This window comes from Cricetulus griseus, chromosome 2 (genome assembly GCF_003668045.3).
Source record: "Cricetulus griseus strain 17A/GY chromosome 2, alternate assembly CriGri-PICRH-1.0, whole genome shotgun sequence".
Classification (NCBI taxonomy): Eukaryota; Metazoa; Chordata; class Mammalia; order Rodentia; family Cricetidae; genus Cricetulus; species Cricetulus griseus.
Genome location: NC_048595.1, coordinates 377,467,935 through 377,484,677, shown reverse-complemented (window position 1 = coordinate 377,484,677; position 16,743 = coordinate 377,467,935). Strand labels below are relative to the sequence as shown.

At 50.6% G+C, this 16,743-nt stretch overlaps 1 protein-coding gene across 1 annotated transcript in view; it reads right to left on the bottom strand.

Annotated features, from left to right (window-relative positions):
* LOC100769169 (voltage-dependent T-type calcium channel subunit alpha-1I) overlaps positions 1-16,743 on the bottom strand; it is a 102,201-nt gene that overhangs the window by 77,382 nt on the left and 8,076 nt on the right. The window contains exons 2-3 of the mRNA XM_027404045.1: positions 3,506-3,617; positions 2,677-2,810 (exon numbers count right to left, since the gene is read on the bottom strand). Coding sequence (XP_027259846.1) covers positions 2,677-2,810; positions 3,506-3,617 — 246 coding nt within the window. The remainder of the gene's footprint in view (positions 1-2,676; positions 2,811-3,505; positions 3,618-16,743) is intronic.

The window sequence follows — 16,743 nt, the reverse complement described above, 5'->3', positions numbered from 1 at the left end:
AGATTTTTACCAGGCAAAGATGGATGCAATTTCTTCCCAACAGGAAGGACTTCTGTCCATCACCAGCCCTGTGGTGTCTTCATGGAGGCCACCAGCATGCCACCACTCAGCTCTAGTGGCTCCCTGGCCCTCTTCTACAACGGCTCCCAGATGCTGTAGTCACCATCTCACCTGTCCCCACTTTAGCAGAATACCCAGTGGTGCACGGGCACTCCCAGATTTGTACAAGGGTCCCTTCTCTTCATATTTGTCTTTTTAAACTTTTGGAAATGACACTCTGATCTAAGCTTCCTTCCAGAAGCAGAGAGGCATCATTAGTTCTCCCAAGGAGATGCAGCACATCTACAAGACAGAGCCGGGCACAAACTGCCCTGAAACCCAGAAAACACAACAGCAAGAAGACATCCATCCGGGTGTGAAAACAACAGAGAAAGAGACAATTCTAGCAGGGGCAGTGAAGGGACAAAGGACCCTGCTGAGTCAGGGGTGACTCACAAAACTGAGTCCAGAACTCCCTCCCATTCCAGATAACACAGGACAGATGCAGAGACAAGATAGAGGAGAGATGACCCAGCTAACAGGAATTTGAGAGGGACAGAGCAGGAAAACAAGTTAAAAAATCAAAAAAAAAAAAAGGGGGGGTAGTGCCCTGAGCCAACACCCCGGAGAAACTCTCAATTCTGAAGACAAGGAGGAAAAGAAGAAGCTTCTTGTCTAGACAAGGCTGTTTCCTTCTAAGAAAGGAGAGCAAGGTGTCACTGAGCTCTGCGCAGCCCATGGTATCAATCAGTTCACATGGCACAACGTCACCGGTTCTAAGGGAGTGAAATCACAGTCCTGTGAAAGAGCAGACACACTCTGTCCTTCCCATTCCAAGATCAAAGGGATGAGTTTGCGCAGCCAATACTAAAAAATGATACTATCCAAAACATTTTCTTTGAAACTCTACTTAAGGGTATTCTCCAGTCAGCCCAAAATGAAAACACACCTGACAAAGGTGATGACTTAGTACCCAAGAAACCATCTCAATTCTACCTGCCTTCAGGCGTGGTCCAAATTCCTAAGGACAAGGGGGCTGGGAGTCTGAACAGCACCATCAGGAAGGGATGCTTGGAAACAGAGTGATGACATAAACTGTCACATTTCAGGACAGAGCCTGAGAACTCAGCACATTCCTGGGCCTCTAAATTCTTTGCAGGTGACTCTGCTGCCCTTTACAGATGGCAAAATACTCATGTACAAATGCATACATGTGCTCACACACACACTAACAGGCACACATGCATTCTTGGTCACAAGCCTTCTTCTCTCCTAATTCCTGTCATGGCTAAGCATGTTTAGCACCTGTCTGTCTTGTATCTCCCATGTGTTACCTCCTCAGGACAGAACACAAGTCCCCATGTCCCCAGCCAGGTTCCATCAGACTCCTGGGCTAAATGATCTCAGCAAAAACACAGCACCTTGCTCAGAGTCCTAGTCCAAGTGAGAACAGACCCCACCACAGCAGAGCTTCCGGACACTGTCCTAGACAGTCAGCCTGGTAGGACCGACCTAAATATAGCCTTCGCTCCCCCTCACCTGGCCTCCAGGGCAGGACCCACACTCAACAGAGCCTTCTGCATCCCTGGATGCTGAAGAGGCTACAGGAAAGCAGAAAGGAAGCCTGGGTGATGCTCCAAGTGGGTAAAAAAAAAATGGAATCTAGTTTTTCCTAGCTTCTGACTGCAGCATGTGTCTTTTTCTTTTTTCACCAAGTCTTGTTCTAAGACCCAGGCTGGTCCTAAATTCCCAGGTTAAGTGATCCTCCCACTAAAGCCATTCGGCTGTATTAGAAGTGACCAGAAATGGGATTAGATGATGCCTGAGTCTATTCTCCGTTTCTGACTTGCTGAGTGACCATAATGATGATGATGGTGAAGCCGACTGTGTTGATGATGGTCATATGGTGATAATGGTGGTGGTGATGATGACGATAATGGTGACAACTAGGATGGCAGTGATGACGGTGACAGTAGTGTTGGATGATAACTGTGGAGATGATGGCGATAATGGTTATAATGATGATGGCAGTGGTAGTGATGATATGGTTATTATGATAGTCATAATGATGATGGTGATGATGATGATGGATTGTGGTGAAAATATGCTGTGATGATGAAGATGACTATAGTCGTGATGGTGAAAATGGTGGTGCTGGTGATCGTGATGGTGCTGATGAGGGTGAGGACGGCAATGGTAATAATGATTATGGTGGTGGTGATGAGTGATAATAGTAACATGGGGATAGTGTGGTGACAATAGTGACAATGATGATAAGAATGGTGACGGTTACGATAGTGATGGTGGTGGTGGTGCAGCTGGCTGCCAACACTTCTTGATGTTCATTTGGACCAGGAGAATATCTTTTCTCCTTTTTTACAGATGGGGAAAATGGAGGCTTCACAAGGTTAAGTGACTTTCTCATAGGCATTCAGTTAATCAACATAAAACAGTCCACGCTGCCCATCTAGAAGAACGGACAGCTGTCTGTCCAGGCCTGTCCCCGGAGAGCACCATTCCTCCTGCCCCCTGGGCCAGAGGCCCCACATTCTCACACAGCATCACCATCATCTCCCAGAAGCCCCTGGGTTAGATACATGGTAGCTGGCACGCATCAAACACAGTTCATTTACCTACCCTGCCATGACAATGAAGAAATCCAGGCGGTTCCATGTGTCCCCGAGGTAGCACTTCTTGCCAAAAATGCCCAGGGCCACCATCTTAAGCACCATCTCCATGGCAAAGAAGATGAAGATGAAGTCATCAAAGACCTATGGGGCAGGAAGAAGACAGCACAGGGCAGAGTGAGCTCTCAGGGTGGAAGCGGGGGTCAGGGCCACTGTGATGTCAAAGGTGGGACAGGAAAAGAACCTCAGAAGCCCTAGTCACTTAGCCCACAGACAAGGGATGAAGTTGCCCAAGGTCACATAGACCATTCTGTTCATTGCTTTAGCCCAGGCAATGACAAGGACCATTGGTTAGCCTACTTTACAAGGAAGGAAACAAGACTCAGAGAAGTCAAGCACCTCGCCCCAGGTTTCACCGAAACTGCATGCCAGGATTAAAATGAAACTCAGGTCTGGCTCCCAGGGTGGGGCCTCGAATATTCTACTTCTGTAAAATGGGTGCAGCCCCAGAGCCCTGTTTTCTGGTTCTTCACACCCTGCTCAAATCCATGCAGATGACCACATCAGGGTCAACCCAGAACCTGGGGAGTAAAAGCAGGAGAAATGCAAGAGGACAGTCCTAAAAGTCATGGGAAGGGGTACTCAGGAGCCAAGGCAGGCTATAGGCAAAGAAGTGTCAGCCACTGTATTTTGCTGGTGTGAATGGGGTGAGGTGAGGAGCCTCAGCTGGGAAAGCAAAGGAAGCTGATGGAGGAAGCAATTAGGTAGGAGAGGTGGGGAGCTGCACCAGGGTAGAGCCCTGAGATTGGGAGGAGGAAGGGGACCACTCAGAAGCTCACCTGTAGTATCTTGCAGCGGTCTGACAGGCACTCCATGTCGTCACATGGCTGGTACATGCCCAGGGTCACACAGTTCAGCAGGATGACCAGCATGCTCACACACTCGAACCATGTACTCGGAGTCAAGGATGAACTGGTGGCAGCATGGCTTACGGTGCTACACTCCTGAATGTGACACCCCAGGAACAGACACAGACCATTTCTGCCTTCCCTCCCACCCTGTGGACCCCTCAATGGCTCAGGTTCAATTTTTCAAAGACTGTACCCCACACACAGCAGTAAGACTGAGGCCACACCCTGCAAGGAACCAAACCAAAACCATCAAAGCGTCCACTCGAGGATGCTCCTGGTCCCACCCAGGAGGGAGTGGTTCCCAGAAAAGTTCCCAGCCCCAACAGCTCTGATGCCTAAGCCCTTCTCTGACCCCCTTCTCCCATCACCCAACCCTCCCTCTGCAGAGGCCTCTTGCTTCCAGTTCAAGGACTCTACTGCATTTCTGAGACCTCCTGGACACGTTCTCCCAACCTGCCCATCTCCATGGTTGAAGATCACAGTCACCCTCCGGCTGAGGCTCCCAGGCCATCCCCACCCAGAGAGTCTGCCTGGAGCCAGAGAACCTAAATCAGTTCTTCACTCAGCCACGAGCCACCAGCAGGATGAGGCATCCTGCAGCCCAGGCAGAGAACTTCCTAAGTGCCCCCTTCCCCCTGCTAACAACCGCTCTTGGGCCACAGCTGACTCCATCCACATTTGCCTATCTCAATCTACCTAACCAGGGAGCTCGAAATTCAAAGAGCTCTCTCAGCTGTGAACCTCCCAGCCCCCCAGTTGTCATGATATAGCTGAGAGGGCTAGAGTCTGCTCATATCTCCCCCATGGCATCTCCTCTTTTGCCCAAGCCCTTGGGCCTAAGGAGATCTGTACCCAAGAAAGCGCATCCTGGTAAAATGAAAATGCAGCATGGCAAAATGAAGTTAAACCACACACAGCATGAATAACTGAAGTCAGTGTCAGGGGTGAACTTCCAGACTGAGGAGACTGGCTTCCCTTGAAGGTGATGACTGACCCGGAAGTGTTTCTCATCTACTAGGAGGGAGATGGCAGCCCCTACCACCAGCTGTCTGAACACTCCTATCCATGACCTCATCACTTAGCATCTGGGTACAGACAGAGTGGCTAGGCTATGTGTTGTCAGAGCACCCAGCAGCATCAGTGACCAGGGCCTGTATGTGAACTCCAGTCCCAGCATAGAGTGGCTCTGGGGTCTCAAGCAAGCCCCTTCCTGTCTCTAAGCTCCCAGAAGCTCCTTACTGGAGTCCAGGAGCACCTCACAGGTACATAAAGGCTGTCCCAACCCCTCTTCTGTAATGGTATCAGTGAGCCATTAAAAACATCAGGGAGGCCAGCACATGTCTTTAATCCCAGCACTCAGGAGACAGGCAAGCGAATCTCTGAGTTCAAGGCCAGCCTGGTCTACAGAGTGAATTCCAGGACCACCAGGGCTACACAGAGAAATCCTGTCTTGGAAAACAAACAAACAAAACACTCAGGGAGATGCTTCCTCCTCTGCTCAGAGCCTACTATGGCTCCCAACTTCTCCTGGCATAAGTTCTGAAGCCCTTCCCAAAGCTGACCAGCAAGACCCTACCTTCCTCTCCTTCCCCTGACTGCCTCCTTCCAGCCTACAGCCTCCCGCTTACTCTGTCTGGTCTCAAGCACATGCCACCTCAGGACCTTTCCAAGAACTGTCCCTTCCACTGGGAGATAGCTCCCAGGACTCTCGAGGGCTAATCCTTTCCAGGCACTGCCTACAAGGAGTTCCACCCATCTCTTCAACCCCAGAAGCCCCTCCCCAACAGCCCTCCAGCTTGACACGGCTCTCGTTTCTAGACCAAGGAGATGACGCTCATTATCTCTGCCCACTTCTAGAGCAAAGTTTGGGTTGCTGGGATTCACACTCTCAGTTCAGTCCATAACAGCATGTAGATAGATGCTAACCAAGGCTTGCTGAATGAATACATGAGCTTTTCTCGGGGGCCCTGGACACGCAGCTCAACCCCAGATCATACCACCATAAAGCAACGCCAGCCCACCACAGCCAGATACCAACCACAGTGGACTGGGCCCCTCCTGCCTGCTAAGAGAGCTGACCTAGTTTCCATGGCAACAGCCCCCTCTGGTCCCCAGACCCTGCTCACCTTGAAAGCTGCCTTCTATGGCCTCCATCCCTGCCCTGCTCCTTCCTGTCCCTGGCCTGGCTGCCACTCTCCCGCCATAGCCTGTAATTAATTTCAGTCGCTGCCAGGCCCCCTTTGAGCCCAAGCATCACTCCAGAAGCAGCTTCATCATTAATTAACTTTTTTGAAGTTCAAACGTTCTAATTACCATTGAGCATCCCCATTCCCCTTGATCCCACGCACACACACCCCACCTCCCTCTCACAGCCCAGTTTCTGCTGCCTCTGTCCTTCCTGCAGACCCAAGCCCAAGTGCACCTGGCAGGCCCATTTACAGATGGGAAAACTCAAGGCCACTCCTGGGTCACATGGCTGGGATCTGTCTACACCAGGCCTGCTGGGCTCCTTGGCCAATGTTCCCTCCCAGTCATGTGTCCTGTCCCTGCAATGCTGTCCCTGCTTCCCTGAGCCACAGCACATCCCTGACCCAGTACCAGCCTCTCCTGGGGCCGCAGCTCTGGTCCCTGCCTCTCCAGTGGGTCCCATGTGATGTCAGGCCCAGAATTCTCAGACTCTTTGAGAAGCCCACATAGAAAGGAGGAAACTAAGAGAGACACAAAGAGGAACAGATTTAGCCAGGTGTACTGGTCCATATCTGTAATGCCAGCACTTGGGAGGCTGAGACAGGAGGTTCAGGACCAATTAGAGGTACAAAACTTAAACCAAAACAAGCAAAAGTATTGTAGAGCTAGAGATTCAGCTCAGTTGGTAGTGTTTCACTAGTGTACACATAGGCCTGGGTTCCATCCCAAGAACCATATAAAGTCAACCATGGTAGCATGGTAGCCAATCCCTATAGTCCAAGCAGTACTTAGGAGGCAGAGGCAGGAGGTCATCCTCGGCTACATTATAAGTCTAAAACTAGTTTAACGTCCATGAGGTCCTGTCTTGGTGGGGAGCGGAGGGGAAATTTACTTCAAGCAGCCAGCTGCAGAGGCAGCACTCCATGTACAGCTATACCTATATTTTCTTGCCCCCAAACTAATTTGTCCTCTCCAGATTAATCTATGCATGTCTATCTCTCTAAAGCCTTCCATGGATCCCCATCACCCCCTTACCCTGACACCCAAGGACCCCTGGATTCAGATATCAATGAGTTCAATGGCTGAATCTCCTGCTGGCCCCGGGGCACTCCAAGCCTCTTGCTGGTAGCAAGCATACCCACTGCATGCCATCACCTTCCCTCTAAGGCAGACTCCTGCCCATCCTTCACAATCTCACTCATCTGCCACCCATTCCAAAAGCTTCCACCTTTCACCCTCCCCAGCTGGTGCCCAGCCTTCCACCCACCCAGACTAGCACATACCACAGTGATGAATTTGGCAGTCATTATGAATGCTTCATGCCAGGCACCTTAGGGACATGGCCTTAACTGTCACATCAGAGAGAGAGAGGGAAATGGGTCTGGAGGGCCAATGTGTCTCCAAAGTCCCCCTGAAGCTCAGGCTGACTCCAAGTGCCAACTGCTTCCTTTGTAGCTCATCTACCCTGAACATGGCACAGCGACCCTGCAGGCAGCACAGCAAGACCAGTCCCTGGGACCCTCAGCTCCTGCTGGCCTCAGGAACAAGGGGAAATCCCAGATGGCAGGACCTGGGACTCACTCAAGACTCCAAGGCTCAGAAGTCGGGCCAGTGCGGCACTGCTGCCCACAGCTCCTGACACATTCCCGCTGGCTCAGGATGAAAGGCTCCAAGCCTATTGGAAGATGAACCGGGCCATGCATGCAGGGAAGGTAGGAGCAGAGGAGTCAGAGCCTCCAGGTTGGACAGCTTAGTGGCCTGATCCAATACCTATTTTCCCACCGTTAGTCATCTGCACCTAGGAGCCTAGAGCTCAAGAAGACTGAATTCTGGGGGAATGGAAGGAAAGATGGAGACCCCCAAGAGGGTAGAACAGGAATTCTAGGGTTTGAATGTTGTCTCCATAAGAGAATGGAGTAATCAATAGCTCCCCTTACTTCTCACAGTTAGAAACAATGGCCTGGACTGGCATCTAAGGATGTGCAATGGGGACACTACCATCCTACCTTCTTTGTCTAGGGGTTCTCAGTCCTGTTGGGTGACAACAGAGCAGCCCTCTTCAATCCTGAGACAGCATGCGTGAACAGGTAATGGAAACAAAGACTTGGCTGAGCACACGAGAGCCACAACAGAAACAATGCTCATAGCACCTTGACCCCTGGGGGTCCCTGAGTCACAACATTCTTACAAACCCACCAGCCCTGAGCTTCCCCACCTGTCCAAGCACTACCTGCCATCCTAAACAGTCCCAGAGCAGGTGACAAATACCCCTGAGGAGCCTACAGAACCAATCAATGTCCATCAGATCAATGCAGTTTCCTTGGTGGCAAAGCTGGCTTTTCAGCAGGCCCAAGAGATGACATTCAAACAACCTTGTCGAGGGCAGGGACCTTCCAACACCTCAGCCCCACCAGCAGCCAGACTTTAAGGGAACCCTACAGAAGCCTGGACCCTTACCAGCCCTCCCCACTCATCCTCAAGGCCTCGAAGAGAATTAATGAGGACATATGGAGTACCTGCTGTATACCAGGTGCCTAGTGAACGCCTGCTGATTGCAAACACCTCCCGGGTGACCAAGAGCATTTGCTAATGAACTTTCTAGCCAGACATCAAGCCAGGAGTAGGCTTGTGATCCTGCAGGATGTGTGTGAGTTTGGGACCAGCCTGGGCAACAGATCCTATCCTAAACAAACCTGGAATGTCAGCATGTGCAGCAAGGAGCCAAGAGGTCCCTCCCAGGGTGCAGAGCCAGCACAGCAGGGGTAGCAGGAGGAGCCTCTCTGACAGCAGAGCCAGGGCTCTCCTGGATTTTGGAGGGAAGAGAGATCCCACCTGAATGTTCTCTGCTCACAGCTTACTACGGCCTTGAGTGGACACTGAAGGTGTCTTTACAAGCCCTTTGAGTGACAGCTGCCTCACAGTTTACGCTCCAAGGAGTGTCAGCCTGGCTGGGTGTGGTAGAACACACCTGCCACTACTGCAGGGGCATCACTAGGTAGAGAACACCCTGGACTACAGTGACCCTGTCTCAAAAACAATGACAGTGAAAGAATCGGGCAACCCACAGAAGTCCAAGTTTAAGGTGTAGTATCTGGTATCTCTGGAAAGTCCCTCACCCTGGCAGACAGTACTGCTGCTGCAGCCAACTGACAGATAAGGAAACTGAGGCAGCCAGCATTATGGCATGTGGCACGGTAGAATCTGCACTGCTTCTTGCTGGCTCCAGGTTCTATGTTCTCAACCACACCCTGGCCACACTGGGATCAGCACCTTAGACCTGGGTTTCCCTGATGCTGAGTGTTCAGGGGACCCTGTTTTGCTCTTCTTGAGTGGCAGTGTTAGGAGAGAAAGGCAAGGCTGTGTTTGCCACCCCAGTCTTAAAAGACCAAGCTGAATCAATATGGAACTCCATAGCCCAGCACTGAGTCCTAAGAAGACCAGAACATGGACCAGGATGAGTAGGCTCAGGGCTACCAGGGACTGGACTCCGCCATGAAAAGGTCTCACACACACACACACACACACACACACACACACCTGCCAGGCCCAGGCAGAAGAGTGACCAAGTAGGGGGACTGAGAGCCACTCTCCCAAGCAGGTCCTCCAGGGCAGCCTTCTCTCAGAGAGCAGCCAGAGACCTGCATGGTTACCATGACGACCACCACCCTCCTTCCTGCATTGCTGATGACAGCCTTCTGTACTTGGGGGCGGGGGCACTGGAGAGGGGTGTTAGGCTAGGCAGGGGTGGCCAAGTTTGTTTTTATTCTTGTCAAATCTGAAATCTGATCCATTTTCTGGGGCTCTACTCAGTTGTCTAAATATGTCAAGCAGAGGAAGGTAGCTGGGGCTAAGTCCTCCATGACAGGGAGCAAGCATGAAAGGCAATCTGTCTATCAAGCCCCCTCAGTTTATTTCCAGAATAGTGGAGAGTTCATGCCTTGGACCTCAGAGGTCTGGTCTTCATAGCCTGGGTCTTGAGCCAGTTCTGTTTCACTGAAGCCAAGTCCCCAAGCATCTATGGAGTGCCTGCTGTATATCTGATATGCATTAGCGTACTGAGGTAAAGAAAGTTCAGTTCATTCCCTGGAGGTCCCCAGAGTGTGGCCCTGTTGCCAGCCCATTCCTAATATGTGGTCATATTGTGTTTGCCACAGGGACAGTGGCTACTGTGTTTGAATGCTGGAGATTAAGGCTATCCAGTCACTCATTCATTCATTTATCCATCTACTCAACTAATCTTTACAAACAATAGTCATTCTGGAGAGTTGTTTAATAATGCCTACTAAAGTTGAACATAGACTCAGGCTGGGACTGGGAGAGGCAAGCTCTGACATCTAGTAGATAGAGACTGGGGATGCTGCCAAACACCTACATTACACAGGACAGTCCCTGTCACAAAGAATCAGTAGGCCCAAATTGTCAACAATGTCGAGACTGAGAAACTCTGTTGGATATTTCTATGGTGGTATACTATACAGCCAGGAAAAACAATGAGCAACCAATACACACATTAGAATAGAGGAATCTCTGTTGAGTGATGAAGACACACAGAGAGATCATCTGAGTGCAGGTCTAGGAAAACTAAAATCAGGCAAAAGCACGCAGAATAGTAGCAGGGTGGGGAAATCGCACAGGAGACGAGCACCAAGTTGCTTCCAAAGACTGGAGATGGTTGCAAACTGAGTGGTGATCACAGAAGTCAAATTGTAGGGAACTGTCTGGACCCTACGATGAGTGAGGGTGAGCTCACCTGTGAGTTTCACATCACTGAACAGAAGCTGGAAGAGGGTGGCACACACCTGCAATCCTAGACCTCAGGAAGCGAAGGCAAGAGGGTCTCAAGTTTGAGACTCTGTCTCAAAAAAAGGAAGAAATAGAAAGGGGGGGAGAGAGTCCCCACCATGTGAGAATTCAGTGGATTTGTCCAGTCTCTGATTCCCATATGTCCAGTAAGCTATGATGCCTGGCACAGACAGCCAGACTGGGGGAGGCAACAGTGAACAGATAGAGATGCCAGCCTGGGAGAGAACCTAGGGTGGGTGGCCCACAGGAAAGAGGCTCTGGCCAAGAAGACTTGCCAGACATACCACTTGGACACGGGGGAAGAGAGGGTGGGGCAGTCACCAGGGCCACAGCCATTCAGGGATAGACATGGCCTCAGGAGCCCACCTCAAAGAAACACCCACAGAGTTCGCCATGCCCTTTCAGCAGCCAGATGTGAACACATCTGCTAAGGCAACCCACTAACACTATTGACCAGACTGGGGCACCTCATCCCAGCCACCCTGTGCTCCTCGTGGCAGAACATGACCACCCCATCCTGCAAATTTGGGAGTCTTCCTTAGGACAGCCACACAGGATGTCTGCAGGTAAGACTCCCATTGCTTAGAGGCACCGGGGAGGCTGGGGAGGGAGTTGTCACCCAGCTTCCCATTGTGAAGGCCCTCTCCTCTCCTTTTTCACATCTACTATTCCTTATTCAACATCCATTGCTCATTATTCTTGCAACACTCCTTCACGGAAGCCTCCCTCTGTGCCTGCTGCTTAGAAACCAGAGTGAAGGACATTTGATCCCTGATGCCAGAGATCCAGTGGAGACAGGGCAGCGATGGCAACACTTTTCCTCAGTAACATGTCCTTTACCACATCTTCCCCAGAACACACACCTGTTCATGTTCACCTGTGTGTTCCCACAGAAACACTCAGAGTGCACTTACACACACACACACACACACACACACACACACACACACACACGGTACACCCACAACCACCTCTCCCTCACTCCCAGCCATCAGCACTGGGCTTGGTCAACCCCTCTTCCTATAGAACACAGGTTCTTCATCTTTTCTATCTTAAGCACATAAATAATGGATTTTATTCTTTTATTTATTTATTCATATGTATGTGGTATGGCATATGTGTGGAGGTCAGAGGACAACCTATGGGAGTCTGTTCTCTCCTTCCACCAATGTGGGTTCTAAGAATTGAACTTGGGTTGCCAGGTTTAGCAGCAAGTAACTTCATATCTTAACAGCTTAAACCATCTCACCAGCCCAGAACAATTTTTAGTGTAATTTTTTTAAGAACTTAGGAACAGAAAGGGAGCCTATAGGGCTGGAGGGATGGCTCAGTAGTTGAGAACACTGGTTGCTCTTCCAAAGGACCTCCGTTCAATTCCCAGCACCCACATGGCAGCTCACGCTTGTCTGGAACTTCAGTTCCAGGGCTTCTGACACCCTCACACTGACATAAATGCAGGCAAAACACCAATGCACATAAAAACTTCTAAGGAGAAAGGGAACCTGTTATACTAAAATGGTTATTTAAAATATTAAAATTATACACATATATTGTGTGATGGCGTCTTACTCAATAGGTCAGGTTGGCTTCAGACTTTTAAGGGGGTTTGTTTTCTGTTTTTTGTTTTTGTTTCTGGGACAGGACCTCTTTCTGTAGCCCTGGATGTCCTAGAACTCTCTACATAGACCTGGCTGGCTTTGAGCCTATAGAGATCCATCTGCCTCTGTCTCCCCAGTGCTAGGATTAAAGGCAGCCAGCCTTTGGCCTCAAGCTTGAAATCCTTCTGCCTTGGCCTCCCAAGAACTAAGATTGTAGGCATGAGCCACCACACCAAGAAAAAGATAAGTACATATGTTTTCTTACCAACAAAATTAGTAGCAAGACCCAGCCATGGGTCTGTTGTGTGACAATCTGTCACCATGAAGGATGTGCCTGCTAATCCAAAAGCAGTGACCCTGGTATGACAGAAAACACTTGTGACTCTTCCCTTGGATGGTAGGAGCAGCTACTGCTTGAAGTGGGTTTATTTTCACCTTTGCTGTTTAGTAAAAAGAAACGCTAGCCCAGCGGTGTTGGCGAACGCCTTTAATCCCAACACTCAGGAGACAGAGGCAGGAGGATCTCTGTGAGTTCAAGGCAAGCCTGGTCTACAAAAGCGAGTTACAGGGCACCCAGGACTACACAGAGAACCCCTGTCTCAAAAAAAAGGAAGGAAGGGAGGAAGGGAGGAAGGAAGGAAGGAAGGAAGGAAGGAAGGAAGGAAGGAAAAATTTGAGCTACAGGTCCATGAAACTCAACTTGTCCTCATAAGAGCTCATGAGCCCCAGCATATGACACCTGTCCTAGGAACTCCCCAGGCTAGAGGAGTCACCCCAAGTCCCAGTCTGGTCCTCACACTTCCTGGACTCTGTCTTCCAACACTGGGTCCCAGGTGCCAGCCCTGTGGTCCCACCTCTCTTCTCCCTGACCCACTGCTGACAGTCTTCCATGGGATGATCAGACTCCAAGGTTGTTCCAAGACTAGACTCACTTGCAGCCAAGCAAGAGCTCCACCCCCAATTTTGCATCAAAGATCTCTGTCAACCCCAAATTTATCATACATGAAAAGGGACATGTCACACTCTCCTCAGTCCACAACACATTCCTGTGCATTTCTACCTTACCACCAACCTTGGAAGTGGCCCACAGCCCTTGGACTTTCCTTCCACCCTGGCAACCTGTCCACCACCCTCTGGAGCCTCCTTCCACCCTATTGACCAGTCCATTTCACTATCTCCTCACCACCCTCTCCTCTGCACACCACAACTACCTTGGAGATGTGTCCATTTCACCACCAGACCATCCTTCTCACCCCACATCCCTAAGCAAGCAGCTTAGGAGTTTCTGAATGGTCCCGTCCTTCAGCCTTGCCTTCTAGGAATCATCTCCCACATGTAGCCCAGAAGCTTTTCCAAAACCAAAAGTGTGGATGCCCTGCACCACACCACCCCCAGCCTCTGATTCTCAGACCTGAACACTTACTTGGCATTCAAGGCCGTTTGTCTTCACCACCACCCAGTCTCGTCACTGTCCATACAATTTCTACCACTTTGCCTTTGCCCGTTAAGTGGCACTCCATCAAAAGCCTTGCCACATGTCTATTCTGTACAGGGATGCGGGTCAAGGCCTGGAGAAGAGGTATGCATCCATGGGATATGGAGCTTGAACACAAGAATTCTCTAATCAGCAGAAGGGGGAGTATACATTGTATATCAAAGCCCCTGAAAAGGCTTCATGGGAATAACAGTGCCCAGCATAGGCTTGTCTTGGCACAGACAAATGACAGGAGGCATTAAAAATGGGGACAGGGTGGCCAACTAGCATTTGCCAAATATGAACCAACAGATGAGTGGAAGAGCTGATGCATGCGTGGACAGAAGGCAGGGGGCCTCCTAATGGAGGACAGGTGAGAGATGGCTAGAAGACAAATAGATGATGCACAAATGTGAGGGTCTGTGGATGTGGGGGAGCACATGAATGAATGGAGAGATGGGAGACAGGTAAGTGGATGGATGGATGGATGGATGGATGGATGGATGGATGGATGGGCTTGTGGTTGGATGGGTGGGTGAACTGTGGTTTGATGAGTAGGTGAATGGATGGGTGGGAGAGAGGAAGGATGGGTAGGTGGGTGGATGAGTGAATGAATGAGTAGGTAAGTGAATGGGTATATGAATCATGATAGATGGGTGGATGGATGGATGGATGGATGGATGGATGAAGAGATGAGTAGGTGGGTGAGTGGTTAAATGGACAGATGATGGACTAATAGGTAGATGTGTAGACAGAGGACAGATGGACAGGTGGGTTCCTGGAAGGTGCTGGACACATGGCACTGAAGGTGATGGCAGCTCCAGCAGTGAATGTGGCCTGGGTGGTATAGGAAACCCTTTTCTCAGGGCTCAGCTTCATCGTCCCACCTGCATGAGACCCACTCTCAGGCTCTTCCAGACCCAGCTCACACTGGTCCTGTCCTTCCCCCAGACCTGGTGTTCCCACCCTCAGCCCCAGTGACTGTGGGTGCAGGCAGTTCTCTGAATGGGCTGTCCCATGCATGGGAGAAGGCTTGCCTCTAGACATTGTCAAATGTCCCCCGGGGACAAATTCAGCATGACAGCAAACTCCAGCTCCCAATTGCATGGGTCAGGAAACTGACACCCAGGGAAAGGGTGACTCAACCCCAACATCACCCCGCTTGTACCCAGCAGAGAACAGACCTGAGCCAGGCCTCATCACACCAGCTGGAAGTGATCAGGGCAGGGTTAGGAACAGCTCCCACTGAAGCTTCATCCCCAGATGGACTTCTGCCCCAGCGGGACACAGTGCCCAGAGAGGCCAAGGTGTCTGCCCCAGTACTACACAGATCCACCTGGCAGATCACAAGGGTGCAGCAACTTGCAGAGAAATTAGCAGGAAGACATCTGTCTGATTAAAAAGACTATTGATTCCTCTCTGAGGGAAACAAACAGGGCCATTTGTCTCCCAACAAGATCCTGATGGTCTAAGGAAGACAGCAGGTCAGTCAGCCTGGAGGCCCTGGGCAGAATATAAAGGCAAACTAGAATTCAGTCACTTTTAAGTCCCCAGCCAGTCCATGTCATGTTCATAGTTCATGTCATGTCTCCCTTGTCACCCTTACCTCCGGGCTGGGTGGCCCTACACAGCGTCTTTATCCTAGGCCTCCTTCTATTCCTCATAGTGAGGCTCTGGTGGGCTTCTAAGTTGGGACAAGCTGATCTTATTATCTGGCCACTGTGGTCTCAGGATTCTTCTTCCCAGCTCTTCCACCACTCTGCATCAGAAGGGTTGAGACCAGGAGCTCTGTAGACACCTTGAGCGCCTGAACTTGCTTGGTGCTCACTGGGCTTCCATTCAGAGGCAGCAAGTTCCAACTCCCATTGGATGAACAACAGATGCAGTCAAACAATGTCACTGCAGGAACCTTTTGGCTGGTTGCAGGCTCTGTCTCTCCCTCAGAACCCCTCTACACACTTGTCATGGTACATGCACACACACACACACACATGTACACATATGTATATAAGTTAATACTTAAAAAGAAAAGGGGGAAGAAAGTGAGTGTGTCCATGGCCCATCCCTGCTGCTCACCTGCCATGTCCCCATCCACCACCCAGTGTTACAAGTACAAGCCCTTGCCTGGCCACTCCCTGCTCTCAAGTCCCTGCTTCACTGTCCCAGGCCCACAAATCTCCACTATTCCCTCTCCCAGAATCACACTCTTTCAACCATTCCGGAAACTCCTATTCATACAGCAAGACCCAGATGGAAAGATCCCTTCCTGCAGATGACCTTCACCAATGCTCCCAGACTCCATCACAGGCAGCCTCTTCACCTGTAGCTCTCATCACATAAACTCTCCAGCATAGAGCCTGAGACTGCCCAGAAGTTCCAGGATATCCCTAGCCTGGCCAAGCTCCTCTCATTGACTGTTGGGACCCTGGTGACCAGTTGGAGCACAGTCTCTGTTCTGGCCTCCAGTTGCATCTTGGGGGATGGTACTTGACTCTGACTTTTATTTCTGAGAAAAACAACTTTCTCCACACCAGATGGAGGAAACGAACAATTTCCCAGGCATGTGTTGCTTCTCCCGGCAGTGCCTGCCACCGTCTGGACTGTCCCATTAGGCCAGGGTTGGAGGGGGAGGGGACAACTCCCTTCAGAGAGCCCCTCCTACCCAGAGGGAGCTGAGCCAGGCAGCCTGGACAGAGGGTCCACAGTGCTGGGCTCTAACTAAGCAGCCTACTTATGACATATAATATATAATTATAAGGGACTCTACCTCTTAACATTCAACAGGTGACCTTGGGTGAACACACCCCCTCCTAGGTCTCCATCTCACCCTACCCCAGTTAAAAGGCATAGAGTTAGCACACTCCCCACATACACACACACACACACACACACACACACACACACACACACACACACCGCAGGGACACAAACATGGAGATGGAATGTTGACCCAACATTAACCCCAGGCTTGACTGGACAGCAGAGACACAAGCCCTGCTCTCTGGGGTCTGGGGAAGCTGGGCTGTGTGGGGCTGGTGGGAGTTCATAGCACTGAACAAGGGGGAGAGAATAGTACAGACAATAGGGAACAGGAAACACGGGGG